At 47.0% G+C, this 15,177-nt stretch overlaps 1 protein-coding gene across 1 annotated transcript; it reads right to left on the bottom strand.

Moving 5' to 3' along the window:
• Positions 1 to 3,090: 3,090 nt before the first annotated feature.
• Positions 3,091 to 10,321, bottom strand: LOC119348712 (cytochrome P450 714D1-like). The gene is made up of 2 exons (XM_037616687.1): positions 9,914 to 10,321; positions 3,091 to 4,590 (listed from the first exon to the last, which is right to left on the bottom strand). The coding sequence occupies exons 1-2, from the start codon at positions 10,236 to 10,238 to the stop codon at positions 3,266 to 3,268; spliced, it is 1,650 nt and encodes a 549-aa protein (XP_037472584.1). The 5' UTR covers positions 10,239 to 10,321; the 3' UTR covers positions 3,091 to 3,265.
• Between the last annotated feature and the right edge of the window lie 4,856 nt (positions 10,322 to 15,177).

The following is a 15,177-nucleotide window of genomic DNA, read 5'->3' as shown; positions in this document are numbered from 1 at the left end:
AGCCTGTGGGGTGCAGTTTCAGGCCGTTTGGTTGCTTGGGCTGCACCCAAATCCTGGCTCGCACGAACCTCAACGCAGTTTGGGCCAAGGCTGAGTGGGAACTGCCTAATCGCTCGTTTTCCCAGAGTCGGGTCCGGGTGAGAACCGCGTGCATAGTTGCATGTTGACCCTTGATAAGCAACTTGCCGCTCACCCCAACATAGTTGCATGTCCAACCTCGACACGAATGTTCCCCGCCTCGACCCAGTTGCATGCCCACCATCGACAGGAATTGAGATTAGTTTGTTTTTCATTTTTGGGGAGGGGGGCTACAAAAAACAGTTTTGAACGACAATGCTAACGCGTTTTTTGCGAACTACCAGCACCATTTCACCTTTTTGGTACTTTTGTTGGAAAAAAACACTAACAGCAGTAACTTTTTTAACAGGTAGCACCTTTTCTCTCTTGTTGTTTATTTCGATTTCCTTTTTCCACTTTTTTTAAAATTCTTCAACAGTTAAAGGATACGACGCGGTCCCAACTAGGGGGTGGGTGTGTGCAAACGAGTTTGAGTTAGACAGTGATAGCCCATAGGGGAGGGTGGCGGTGGTGCCTTTTGTTTGCCATTTCCTTGTCCTTTTTTTTGCCGCAAGAGATTAACATACTAAGATGACGCCACAGGAAAAAGGTCTTTTTTAGGGCATTTCTGTAAAAAACACCATGTCTAAGTTGCATGCCCACCCTTCCACATGCAACTGCAAGGGTCGCACCCCGCCTAAAATTACAACACGACACACATAATATATAGTTGCAAGGGATACAATGCGACTGCATTTGCTAATGCGGTCAATTCAACTGTTTTTTGATACATGATAAACTTTATTAAACAACATTGACCATATTTTAAATGCTTGCCAATGTAAATTTTAATACATGCTGGCAGTTATTAATACGTGTAAAACATTTTTAAGTAAGTGATGACTTTTCTACAATGATAAACAATTTAAATGCTTGTTCAACATTTTCAAAGTAAGCGATAAACATGTTTTAAATAACATTAAAACTTGTAAATGTGTGAGGACATTTTTAAATATTCGGTGAAGAATTGAAAATACAAGATTGACATTTTGAAATACACGATGCACATTTTCTAGATATCTTGAGCAATTTTTAATGTCATGATGAATACTTTTTAAATACATGGTGCACATTTAATTAGCAATAATCTTGAGCAATTTTTTAGTGTCATGATGAATATTTTTTAAATACATAATGCAGATTAAGTTAGCGGAGCAATTTTTAAATTTGCAAACCTTTTTTACTTTCATGAATATTATAATGTATGATTTTTTTATCCCGTACACAACACACGTGTTCGATGTCTCTTTTTTTATAGGATAACAAGTTAACAACATCATGATGTGCTATGAAAAGAAAACAACAGCAGCTCAAAAAGGACCAACGTACAACTACAAAAAAAATGTTCAGACCTTTTACAAGACTTTAGCTAGTTTTTTTTTATCACTACAAACCTTTTACTAGTGGTCCAAACTCCAGCCTGTGAACAGCTTTTGTTTTGTGCAACAACAAACAAAGCCCAGCCACAACAGAGACAATGAATTTGCCTATAGAATCATTTAGATGTGACATAATTATATCACATCCAAATGAGACTTAGATAGTCTCTTTTTAAAATCGTTTGGAATCTCAATCCAGGAACTATGCAAATGAAAGGGGTTCAGAAAATTAACAAAACAGGAAATAAATGAACTTAGAAAAATGAAGCATCAGAGAAAACACACACGCATAATCTGCATAATGTATTGATTTTTTTTAGAAATGGAGGAAGACCTCCGCCCTCTGCATCTGGACGATGCATGCAACCATTTTATTAATTGTTCACACAAGATCTTACAAAGTAATACAATAGTAAGACTAAAGCCACCGTCGAGGCAACATCTGTCGCTGCTCCTATCCAATTGATGAAAGGATGCTGATAGTCTGAGCCTAATATCAAACAGACTAGCAGCTAAACCTACCATCTAAGACTTGAGGTCCCATCCAGAACGCCTGTCGGGTATGGGGAACCCACCGGTCCGGCGCACTCCTCAACCAGGACGCCTGCCAGGTATGAGGCCGCCGCAACCACCTACCACCAATCCATCTTCAGAACTGTATTGCTGCATCTACCTTGCCTGGTCTAGCTGTCGTCGACGCCACCACGACGCCAGACCGCGTCACCCTCCTGTGCGAGTCCATCTCCAGTGCATCGGACACCGAGTCACCACAGCGCCATGCCGCTGAGATCCACCGCCATCAATGAGTGAGATGAAGCACCGCTCCACCAAAGAATCCGTCCTCTAGTCTTTCGATCACGTGTGTACCTTCAAGAATGACGCCCCAAAGGAGGGAGAGGCACTAGAGCGCCGCCGCATCCGATCATCCGATTTAGGGTTTCCCCCGAAGGTAGCAGAGAGTGGCCTTGAACTTCTCCACGGTGATGCCTTCAAGAAGGAAAAGATGCAGATAGCGCCACCGCCACCGCCGGCCTTAGCAATAGCCGAAAACAAGTTTTCACCCAGATCTTTCGAAGGTATCCAACTCCTGTGCACGGCCGCCGCCACCACCAGGCTAAGCACTCGCCGTCGCCGGCACTTCCACGATGCCCAAAGGCCGCAAGACTCGCTGCCACCATGCCTGGGCCGCCGGCCACCGCTGCCAACACCAACCCCACCATCCACCGGATCTGGGCAGGGATCCACCACGGAGGCGAGGAGGCGGCGCCAATGAGGGACGCCGGGAGGGGGAGAAGGAGCCGAGGCAAGGCCAGCCCGACGCCCGACACCACCAGGCAGATGGGAATGCCCCGCGGAGTCCCCAACTGCATGTGGGAGAGAGCCGCCCCGCCGCCGCCAACGCCACACGGCCTTTGGCCGGCGACGCCCCAGGCGGCGGCGGGGAAGGGGGTTGAGGCGAAGGGGGCGACGCTAGGGTTCCTCCCGGGGGCGCCCGCAGGAGCGCCTCAGGGAGGGTTTTTTTCTTCGTATGTACTGAATAATAAGCATATTTTTCCACGATAATTCTAGAATTATTTTCGCTCTATTGTCTCCCTTCCCATTTTAAAACCTAGTATGTTTTCCCAAAATGTAACAATGGAACTTATCAACTAATTCAGTTGTTGCTGACAAATGTTGCTTCGGGGTTATCATAACTCATATGAGTAGAGTCACGCCACATTTTGATTTCCGGTCGTTGTTTTTCATCCTTTTTCCTTTTCTTTCATGTGCTAGCTAACTAGTCCATCGTTGGACTTCACAAAGCCACCGTGAGTAGCAGTACCATCAATACGGCGTATGTGGAGGCGCAGCCCGAACTCCGGCTCGATGATTAGCCGGAACGCCGGGGAGTGCCTGTAGTCCGGCGAGAGCGCGATGGCAAACCGCGCGAGTATAACGGCGAGGAGCGTCTTGACCTCGACGATCGCGAGGTTCTGACCGAGGCAGGTGCGCGCGCCGAGGCCGAACGGCATGAACGCCGCCTGCGGGTTCTTGCACGCCGCCGCCACCCCGTTCTTGAACCGGTCCGGGTCGAACCGGTCAACCGTCGGGCCCCAAGAAGCGGCGTCGTGGTGCATGGTGGATACCGGCACGAAGAGGTAGGTGCCCTTGGGCGCGAGCAGCTGGCCCAGCCGAATGTCGCGGAACGTCTCCCGCACCACGAACGACGACGGCGGGAACAGCCGCAGCGTCTCCTGCACAACCATACCCACCGTTTTCATCCTGGAGATCATGTCGAAGTCCGGGTCTGCGGCACCGGCGGCGCCGCCGCAGACGTCGAGCACCTCGGCGCGCGCGCGGTCCTGCCACTCCGGATGGGCGGCGAGCAGCATGAGGCACCAGGTGGCGGTGACCGCGGTCGTCTCGTGCCCCGCGAAGTAGATGTTCTTGCAGTTGTCCACCACGAAGTCGTCCGGCCGTGGCTGGTCGCCGCTGTTGTCGATGATGGACCCCAGGAAGTCAGGCCCCGGGGAATCCCCCATCGCTGCTCGGCGCCCCCTCGCGATCTCCAGGATCAGTGACCGGATCTCCTGCGTGAGCCTCCAGATCCTCCGGTTCTTCGCCGTCGGCAGATACCTCAGCGACGGGATGGTGAAGATGACGCTGGGCTCGGACATGAACCCGGACAGCGCCCTGAGCCGGAGGAAGATCTCCCTCCCCCTGGAGTGGTCATCTCCGAAACAGGCCCGGGAGATGACGTCGAAGGAAAAGCTCCGGATGTCGGCGTCGACGTCCACCGCCGCAACGCCACCCTTGGCGCCGTCGACGGAGTCCTCCCACGAACGCAGTAGCGGTTGCGCCGCGGCGACCATGAGCCCCACCATGCTCCTAACCTTGGCCATGTAGAACTCAGGCGCGATGACCTTGCGCTGGCGCGCCCAGCAGGCGCCGTTGGTCTTGAGGACGCCGGCTCCGAAGATGGGCTCTTGGCCCTTCTGCAGGTACGTCGGCTTGCCCATGTCCAGCGACACGCACCGGCCGATCTCCCGGATCAGCTCCGGGTCCGTCACGTACAGCGCCGGCCGCTGCCGGAGCCAGTACAGATACGTGTCCCCTGCACGACACACGACACGACACGGCAAAATTGTGAGTCTCCCTACAAGCACAAAACAAAATTGATCTGAATGCTCAAGTGCTTTGGGCCTACTGGGCCATCATTTAGTGGCCTTTTTTCGAGGTTCAGATGTTGAGCCAGGTTGTTATTTCCTGGTGGAACTATATATCGGTGTGTCTCAAAAAAGAAATTCGGTGTAATGCAAAATACATTTGCCATTAGACGTACACACCAGAAGCTTGTCTCCAAAAGAAAAAACCGTACACACCAGAAGTAGTGCACGTTCTCTTATATAGAAAGAAAAAAAAAACTGTCAGCCAGTTAGCACAGGTGTTCCAATGCGAAATTTATGTGGAGGTTCATGGCTCCGCAAAATTCATAGCATGTGCAATGAAATATTGTGTAGAGGTTCATTCTATAATGGATGAGTTTTGCTCAAAGAATTACTCCACATTACATACCATGTGATATAAAATATTGTGTATTTTAGAAAAAAAAATCAGGGGAATATTGTGTACATTTGGTGAGTACATCAGTTCTTGGTCCTTTTGGAAAGTCCACAGTCAAATAAAACTCGATAAGAAAAATATATGCAAAAAAGTTGTTTTAAGTAGCGTCTTATAATTCCATCAAAAAAGTACTCCCTCTATAAAAAAATATAAAAGCGTTTATAGATCACTAAACGCTCTTATATTTATGTAAGGGAGTAGTAACGTATTATATTATACAGAGTAGCCCGAAAAAAATGGCATATGTTTTCGAAAGGGAGGAGCCTATTGCGTGCATGTGATGTGAGGGTGCGCTTATCTTCAGAATAGTGGCAGACAACCAGCTAACTGACTCACCTCATAAAAATTCCGGTCAAAGCTACAGGTCCGTCCTCGATGCAATTACTTAATTGTCCGATCGAAGTGAAGTGTCCCGGACGTACGTGCGTAGTATCATGGCAGTGAGATTCCCCCACTCTCCCCAAAAGGCGAAGATTCTTCAATCAAAGCAGATTAGTCGGTCAGAGTAGCTTCCTAACCACCACTAGTAGCCTCAATCAAAGTAGATTAGAATCTTGACCAGGCCGGCCATTGCCATTCTAACAACACCGCGGGCGGTCGGTCAGTTGTGTTCCATCCACGATGCGCCGTACTAGCTACTCCTACTTAATTTCTTGATCACAACATCCATCTGCACGCCCTACAAGCCAGTTAGTACTTACTAGTAGTTGACTTGATTTGCAGGTTCATGCATGTGGATGGTCCACGTAAACCTCGCTCATCTTAACCGTAAACTACCACTGTTCCCTTGGCCTAGCTTGAACGTTTTGTAATTAGCCCCCGATGAGAGTTATAGGAAAGTTCACACCACACGTACGTCTTCCAAGCTAGCTATGCGCTAGCTGGTCATGCTGCATATGGAATCGACGCCTGTACGGCCGACCGATCGATGATGGAGAAGCAGCTAGCACAGCTAGGCAGCCACTTTTGGCCAGGTAGGCAGCAACCACCACGAACGTACGTCTACACCCATTGGGCATGTGCTAGATCGAGGATGCAGCCATCGAGCGCTTGTGCGAGCGAGAGCCAGCCATGTATACATATACATATCGCAGCAAGCGACTTGTCAAACGAAGCAAAACAGATTTGTTTTTCACTAGATCGAAACTGCATCACGCATAGAACTGGGCATGGCTATCCGCTAGCTGCTAATTTTAGGGGAGGCATGCATCCATCTCCGTGCATGTGGAACCCTAGCATGAGAGGTGCAAGAGAAAAATCAATAATTAATGGTTGGAGTACTAGTACTAGTACAGTGTACAGGAGCATACATGCATGCATGCACGACCCTGTCTCCTCTGTTGCCATCCGTTGCACGAGCCCTAGCTAGCTCTAGCTTTTGCTAGGTTGGGAAATTCCACCAAACTATAACGACCTAGCTAGTCGATGGGAGATAGGCGCCATGTGGGCTTGACATGCTACTTTGACGTAGGGTGGGGGCGATCCGGCGGGCACTGGGCCAGCTCCTAACTGGAATTCATTATTTGAAGTAAACCTTTTTCGAATAATCATTAACATGGTTTGTTTCTCGTTGGTTCATTTTTGGTGCCGGTTTGGCCACTGAGAAATTTATCACACAACAAATTATATCTATTTTGAAATCGATAAAGGTTGGAACCGGAGGCCAGGATGTGTGCAATTGCAAAGTGATACCGGTACAAAGTACAAAATATTTATACATAACAAAGGCGTTTTTGTAAAAATGTGTGACGTTTCAACTTTTGCACTGGGAGTACTTGCTTGGTCGTATTGGGGGGAAAGTAAACGGTGAACGCGTGGGGGATTTACATTTTGGAAAGGGTGGGAGTAGAATAATTAATTGATAGTACCACTAGCCAGGTCTTATCAGGGGAAAAATAGTCTAATACGAATGGGTGGAAGATCAGATTGATTATAGTTTATGTTTGTCAAAAGCAGCATTGACTTAAATTATGGGAAGACACACAAGCTAATCAAATGGCACTAATACGAAACTGAGGGTTAAGTAGTGTTTTTCTTTACAAGAATGGTTAAGTAGTGTTGCCATATCCTGCATTATAAAATGCTCTAGTCGGTGTCTACCTACGTTGTGTATGATCACTCAAAATGAAAATATTGCTTTTAATATTTCCATCATCAAGGAGGAATCAAGAATATTCCTATGCAGCAACTACCATGTAAGATGCAATGAAGTCTTCGCGTAGACATAAATATTGTTCCAAAGTTTCTATCAGGATGCATGAACTCAACAAAACATATAGGAAGACAATAAATAATTACTTCTCGCAAGCTGAAGCGATATCGTAAGAAAACTAGCTAGCTTTTGCTTAGGATTTTCCCTACTCTCTTGGTTTTTTGTAGGCTCCTACTCTCTTGGTTTAGGGATGAATTATAGGGCCATAATACAACTGCAAAGCTCCTTACAAAATGGATAAGCATCCATCGAGAGAGCTCTCTAGCTAGCTTGATCGGTGCGCCGGACGGCTACGCACATGGCCGTTTTCGGAAAGCCTAGCTGACTACCTCAGTGTCTTAACTACCTATTCAGGGGTCAAATGCCCATCACTTAATTTAATCAGGAATAGTTTATGACAGACACAATGAGATAATTTAATCTGGGATATTTTATGACAGGCACAATTCGCTAAGCTAGGTGCATGCATGCATGGTTGGGGACTTGGGGGGCGGTCTCAGATAAGTAGTAGTACTATATATGTGTACCACCAGCTTAGCTAGAATATGCTGGCATGTTTGCTTGACATAATTCAGGAAAGGTTCTCTTATAATTTTATATAAAAAAGGGTATTATATATGTGGATTCTTTCTTTGTATTGATTTGGCAGTTTTGACTATAACTAAATAAGCCAGTATTCTCGAATCCAAATCACCTGCACCTTTTGATGGCACATACTCCTATATGATGCACATCTGCGACATAGCCAAGAGTGTAATTGATTAAGTTGGACAGGAAATTCTAGCCTGGCTACAAAAGGGTCTATGATCCGAATGAGTTGGGACTTACTAGGACACAGCTGTATGAACCTCATGCAAGAGAGACGGTGTTTGGTTGTTGTATGGGACAGTTTATAGAGTATTTTGGAGATGCTGCATCTAGATGTATAGATGCAAGAAATGTTTGAAAATAAATATATGCTGCTATGAGTTTAAACCTATCTTGATTTCGTTTTATCTTGAGACAAAATATGCGCTGATTAATCACAACTTAATTAATATTGTCATTAACGCAACATGCATGAACAGAAACGGAGAAATCCCACGTTCCTCCTTTAAGCTATAGCTATGGATGCACTTTTTGCATGAGCTAAGCCTGGTTGCTTTAGTGCCTGTTCGGAGTCCCTCCACTCGACAACTCTGCTTCGGAGCGGAGCAGGCTGCAGTTCAAATTTACAGAGCGGGGAAATAGGTGCTCCGCAGATCATGGATATTTCGTGGAGCTGGTGGATTACCGAACAGGTCCCTGCTAGTTGGTGCAGCCAACCAAACAAACAAGCCAAATGGCAAAAGATCGTGCATCTATGTAACACGTTTTGATCAACGGTCCATTCATGTACGAACAAGAAATTTTTGTCTGGTTGTTTTCGCTGACTGGCACGAGCTACCCTCGTTAACATACTACCCTCGTTAACATATATACTTTGGTCCTTCCAAAAGTTTAAAGGGTAAGAATGCAAAAAAGGTGACCATATCGTTATAGTTTTCGCGCTTAGTTGTACTAGTAAGTAGTATGAAACAGTGGTCAATAATCAGCACGTAGCACATGGAGAGGGTTGGACCAGTCCATTATGCTAGGTAGCTTAACCATGGGTTAAACGGTCCCAAAAAAGGCATGGCGTGTGCATGCTATATTCACCCAACACATGTGCATGCTAGCTTGCTTATTCAGCAGGTTAAGAAGTCGACGCCGTTTGAACAGGAAAAGAGGGAAATCGGCACTACCTCCGGCCGAGTTGTGTACTCTGTTCACCCGCAAAAAATAAAAAAGAGTTGTCTATTTGTACTCTGTTGAGCTAGCTGTGCTACGGCCGCACTGATTATTTCTATTCCAAGGCTTCCATCGATCGATCCAGGGCTACCTTTGTTGACTGCGATACTTCTCATTTCCTAGGCACCGCTTCTATCGCGCATCATTTTTTTTATGCTCTTTTATAATTTCGCTCCTATTTCTGATGTTGACTAGGCAAACTCTCCTGCTGTATTTAATTTCTTGTATTGTTTCCTCCCACATATGTGCCTGTGTCAGTTTTGTATGTACTCCATTCGTTCATAAATATTTATCTTTTTAAAGATTTCAAATGAACTATCACATACGGATGTATATAGACATATTTTATAGTGTAGATTCGCTCATTTTATTTCGTATGTAGCCATTTGTTTAAATCTCTAGAAAAATAAATATTTAGGAACGGAGGGAGTAGTATGTATGTATGTATGCAACTTATCAACATCCAGCGGCATTTTTTACTCTACAGTACAACAAGTCAACTTGCTAGTTAGCTAGGGCAAGCATGCGCCTGTAGCAGTGCAGTTTCATGCATCCATCCATGACTTCCATGACGGAGAGAGAGAGAGAGGTAGTTTCCTCCACGCATGCTCGATCGACTTGTACACGAACAGATCGAACTAGCAAGAAAAAATACGTTCATACCAGCACACACATGAACACGACTGTAGTAGTACCGATCAAGCAAGCATGTCGATGCAAATCAGAGCTGGCATAGTATAATTCCCGCGCGATTAATTAAACCAAGTAGTAGAAGAGATGGCATAGTACATACCGTAGGCTTTCCTCCACTTGTCGAAGTAGGGGAAGATCCGCTTGCAGTAGTCGTCGAAGCCGTCGCCCTTGTGGAGGTCGCCGGCGCCGTCCTCAGCCGACGCGACGGCGTGCTGCTGCACCCGCGCCTGCATCTCCGAGAGGTTTCCCATGAGGAAGGAGGACGGCGGCGGCCCGTCGATCCCCTGCCGCCGGAAGATCTCCCCGACGCGGCGCGGCCAGCTCACCCACGCGGCCACGCACAGGTAGACCACCGCGACCGCCGACCCCACGGCCACCAGAGACAACGAGAAGCTCTCCATGGTCACCATGCTCTCCTGGACCATACAGATCCTCCCTTCCTCCCTCTCTCCCCACCTTTCTTTCCTTGGCTTCTCTGTCTCTCCCCACACACACAGACGCGCAGACAGTTGCGTTGCCCTGTGTATATCCCCCCTCTGTCTCGCGCGGGGGACGGTTATATAGACGCGCTACGTGGGAGCGAGCGGTGCTACACCTGTAGATCGGTGTGTATGAGCCTGGGCTGAGGTGTACGCTAATCAGTTTTGCTAAAGCACATCTGTATGTGTCATAAGTATTGCACATCTAAGTCATATGCCATTGATTTTACGCGAAGATTCGTGTGAGTATTTTTTTTATTTTTTTATTTTTATGCTTGATTGAGTTACTCATATGTGCAATAGATATGCCCTAGACAAACCCTAACCTAATTAGCCAGAAGGGTTAATTAAGGTCGTACGCCCTGAAGCTGATTTATTTGTCCTGGAGCTGGTGGATTACCGATCGAGGGATGGATGGACAGTGCCATACGTTCACATGTGGTGGCCAACACACAGCACAGCACAGGGCACAGGCCATCCTGGCTGGTTTAGTTGTGGTGAGCTGCAGGACGGGGTGCTACCATTTCCCATGCACGCGTTAACAGCACCACAAACAAGAGATGGCTTTTCGACCCCGCTGTTCCAGGACAGACAGGTAGGCCCCACGTTAAAACGACTCAGCTAGTGCTTCCCTGTAGGTAGTGAGCCTGGCCTTAAATCTAATTCCTCCTGTATGCTCTACGGGGGGTCACTAACATGATTGCACGGCAGGCCGCGACTACTCTATTGACTCCCCATCCAAGTAAACAAAGTTAGGGCTCAAGATGATGTCATTATTGTGCTTGAAGATATAGTTAATTAGGGGTGGTGGTTTATATAAAAAATTAGGGGTACACAAAATAATGCAGCTGGCAGGCAATCAGTCAGCAGCTTATTTGGGCTATGTCGTTGAAAATCGAGAGGGGGGAGGAGATGCGGAATATTATGGACATGTTATCTATTATACTATTCAAGTGTGTACGTAGCGTGCTTAGGTTGCAAAGGTCGATGGCTCCATTTGATAATTCGGGTCATATATGTGGATCGATGACCAGCTAGCGATGGATCCATCGAGCCGGACATTTGATAATTATGTTCACTTTTACTGGTGAACAGCAGCAAGTTTGAAGGCAGTCGTCCTCTTTAGTACCCCTCTCTATTTTGATCAAACTTATAGAAAAAATAACATTCAGGTGGTGCCGTGGCGGCGGTTAACCACGGAATCATAGTTATTTATTTTAAATTTACATAAATTGAGATCTGTTTTGAAGAACCTGAAACTTGGCATGGAATCATGGCAATGCCCTGGATAGGTACTCGCAAAAAAAATGCCCGGGATAGGCCGTAGTAAAACAATTCACAGTCATGTCACGTGCTTAAAATCGGGACATCTTGGAGGAAGACTCAGCGTTACGAGAGGGGACGAGTCAAGTTTAAAGGCGATCTAACGGCCCCTTCGTTGGGCGGCCTTGAAACTTTTTCTTCAGTTAGCCCTTAACATATTAAGCTATATGCCATTTTTTGGGCATTTTTTCGCATCATTTGATATTTAGGACATTACATGTATTCTCCATGATTATACCCATGATCTTTCATCGCACACGATTTTCGACTATAAACCATGTGTGATACGTTAAGTACGTCTTCATCATACGCAGATAAGGGCGTGTACAATGGTGCTATCTTAGGAGTGTCATGTAGGATAAATAATGAGGTGGAGGAGAGAGAACTCGTAAAAAAAGGCTTGTCTTCTCTTATTTAAGAGAAGATAAGAGATGATCTCTTAGCACAATATGTCTCATCACATTTTTAGGAATGGCTAGTGATTGAAGATAAGGCTAAGAGATGACCCATTGTAGACATTGTTTTTTGTCATCTCTAAATTACATGCAAGATTTAAGATAAGACTATCTTATCAACCATTGTACATGCCCTAACAAAATTCATCCTAAATTTCCACAAATCCACAAGCATATGTTACGGCTAATTTTCACCACAAATTGCGTGATTTTGTAGCGGAAAATTTTACATTAGTTCATATGCTCACAAATTTGCAAATAATTCACCAATTTACATCTAGATGAAGTGAACAAAATATTCACTACGCCATGGATGCATACAAACGCCATGCCACCACCGTGGAATGGGTGTTTATCTCCGTTCCGAAAATTTCCTTTTTTGCTGAGAAATTAGTGCGACAGTCACGGCGGTATCACCGCCCAGGATCCGTGAGAAACTTAACAAGAACCCGCCTGCCTGCACCGAGATGCTCTCCAGACAGACCAGGGGCTCAGGCAGGCCATCATCTGGCCTCCCAGCCAAGTCGAACTCAAGACAATTCCGGGCAAGGTGCGGGAGCCCGCCAGAGGTCCCGCAATCACTTCCTGCGACCTCCGCCACTATCGTAGGCTAGTGACGGGTCAGGTACCGGGGGTAGCTAATGCCAAGGAGCCCGGCCTCGTCTACTTCAAGGGGCCCACTAGGCCCAAAGCATGGAGCAAACCCTAGGAGGTGAAGACGACCTCCATGGTCCCCAAGACCAGAGGGCGGCAACGCCCCAGATCGTATTTGCCATGTAAACCCTGACCTCTCCTGCCTATATAAATGGAGGTCTAGGGTACTAATCGATCATCTATCTACAGATAGGAAAACTCTCGGTAGCAATCTCATACACCATTGTAACCCCTCGCACGAGGTATCCCTCCATTATGAATCAACAAAATCAGCAGGATCTAGGGTAGTACTCTCTGGAGGTCTGAACCTAGATAAACCCCTCGTGTGACCTCCGATCCATGACTTCCAGCTGCGCTTGGACCCCTACTAAGGGATCTGATGGGATTTCGCTCCATCAACATGTCTGCATGTACTCTTCGACATCCATAGGTACTTGTCCCACAAATCAGCGGTCGTGCCATATGCAAGCATCCCCAGTGCGGTCGTGCACTTCTAGTAACCATAGAACCCAATCCTTCCCACGGCGTCCTTCTTCAAGATGAAGTAGTCATCAAAAGAACCGACGCCATGGTAGATACGATCGAAGACATTTTTGCGCATTTAAAAGCGCCAACAAAAATTGTCGGCGAAGAGGGCATCGGGGGCAAAGTAGTCGTCCATCAGTGTCAATTAGCCGTGCGCCCTGTTGCATTTTAGCACTCGATGACCCTTGATCGATCCCTTGAAATTATGGACATGTTCCTCTGCACTCTTCGCTTCTCCAAGCACCGCATGCATCATCGTCGTGTCATCCGTGTAATCCTCCTCGTCAAACGAATCGTCGGACGACTCAACATAGTGCTCGTATATGTACTCCATATTCGAATTCATTGCTTCAAAGAAGAAGGAACAAACAAATTTAGCTCGGGCAATTCATCAAACAGTTGTCGTGCATGGTGAGAATCGTATGAGTGGATGGTACGTGCGCGGCGGTCGGATGAGAGGTGTGAAACGACGATGGAGGAGAAGTGGCGTGGAGCCTAGGTGTAGTGTTAGAGGTGACGGACTTGTCGAGTTCCGATAGAGGTGTGATGTGCCGGCTGGGGTGGTGGATCGGCGGCGAAGGCAAGAGAGAGAAAACTAAAGGACAGAAAATGGGAGGATGGAGGCACAGGGTCTAGGAGGGGTTTTGGGTGGGCCGGGGTGTCGGAGTCCTACGTGGCTACTGTCCGAACTTCCGCAAAGCCCCCCTCCCCTTCAGTTTGTCTCGGATTTGCTCGAGAAAATATGTCAGCTTTGCAGACTAATATAGGCCCGCATTGACTGGATAAATACGTTTGGGCCCCGCAGTCCGGACGGTTGCTGAAGGTTTCACTTTGAGGATGCCCTTAGAGCTTATATAAAAGTGGTAAGACGTGCATGATCCTACCAGCCCAGAGCCTTCCATATTCATGCATGCAGGCATGCTAGTTGTCCAACGTTGAAGGAATGGTCGATCATCTTGTCTCAATTTGGAAGATATGATATGCATGGGCGACGATGATGCAGCACATGCACCGCTGCTTCTTCCATCCTTTTTGTTGGGCATTTTGGGGTGGATACCGTTTGTTTTCCTTCCTGTTGGACGCCATAAGATTCCTGCTTTTGTGAGATGAGGTTGCGCATGTGACATATGCTCCCACATTCTAGAGTGCATGCACACCTCTCTCACGTTTGCAGCGAAATTGGTCATGGACTCGTGGCAGCTGGTCATGCCTGGCTCTTCTGTGTGCATGCATATCAGGATAAGCGTGCAGGCACAAAGTATCACGCATGAAATTCAAGGCAAGGCAAAGGCAAAACGAAGTGGCATACATACATACATGCACACATCCATACATTCTGGCTGATCGAGAGGTCGGTGGTGAGTCGATGGTGAGGTGTAGTGGGGTGGGCTGTCTCGGACGGACGCATGGACCGTGTCACCGCGTGTCCTTGCCTCCCATCCGAGCACTACACGTGCGTGCGTGCGTAGGGGCCGGTCATGAACGAACTCCTGGGCGCGCCCGAGTTAAGCGTACCCAGGCCCAACCTAGTAGTAGCGGCTAGCAGCTGGTGCCACAGCTACTGCGCCCCTAGAGGTGTCTCGCTCCATCGTCATCGTTTTCAAGTACGCCAGTACACTTATTCGACGCAGGGAAAAGGGGTACCGGGCAGTCGGGCACATTCAATACCCGGCAAAAAGTACTCCCTTAGATTCATGTGCTCGATCTCACTGTTTTGGGCCGTGTTTGGAAACCCTGAACTTTCAGAATTTCGCTGAGATTATATGCTGTCTTTGATGCAAATTCCTGCACGTAGCTGTGTAGGTTTTGCTAGTAAGTTGAGTTTGTCAAAAAGGAAAAACACCTCTTTTTGTGATGCACCAAATGATACACTCACTAGGAGAATATAATAATGGGATAATTAGATTTATGCCCCTAGTTGTGTCTCA

This window comes from Triticum dicoccoides, chromosome 1B (genome assembly GCF_002162155.2).
Source record: "Triticum dicoccoides isolate Atlit2015 ecotype Zavitan chromosome 1B, WEW_v2.0, whole genome shotgun sequence".
In the NCBI taxonomy this organism is placed as follows: domain Eukaryota; kingdom Viridiplantae; phylum Streptophyta; class Magnoliopsida; order Poales; family Poaceae; genus Triticum; species Triticum dicoccoides.
Note: the sequence above shows the minus strand (reverse complement) of the source record. Positions and strands in the feature narration are given on the sequence as shown.

Bases quoted from the DNA above. Each gene is read 5' to 3' on its own strand.
- LOC119348712 (XM_037616687.1), bottom strand. From the start codon at position 10,238: ATGGTCCAGGAGAGCATGGTGACCATGGAGAGCTTCTCGTTGTCTCTG. The intron at 4,591-9,913 runs GTATGTACTATG...TGTGTCGTGCAG, and splicing joins CAAGTGGAGGAAAGCCTACG to GGGACACGTATCTGTACTGG.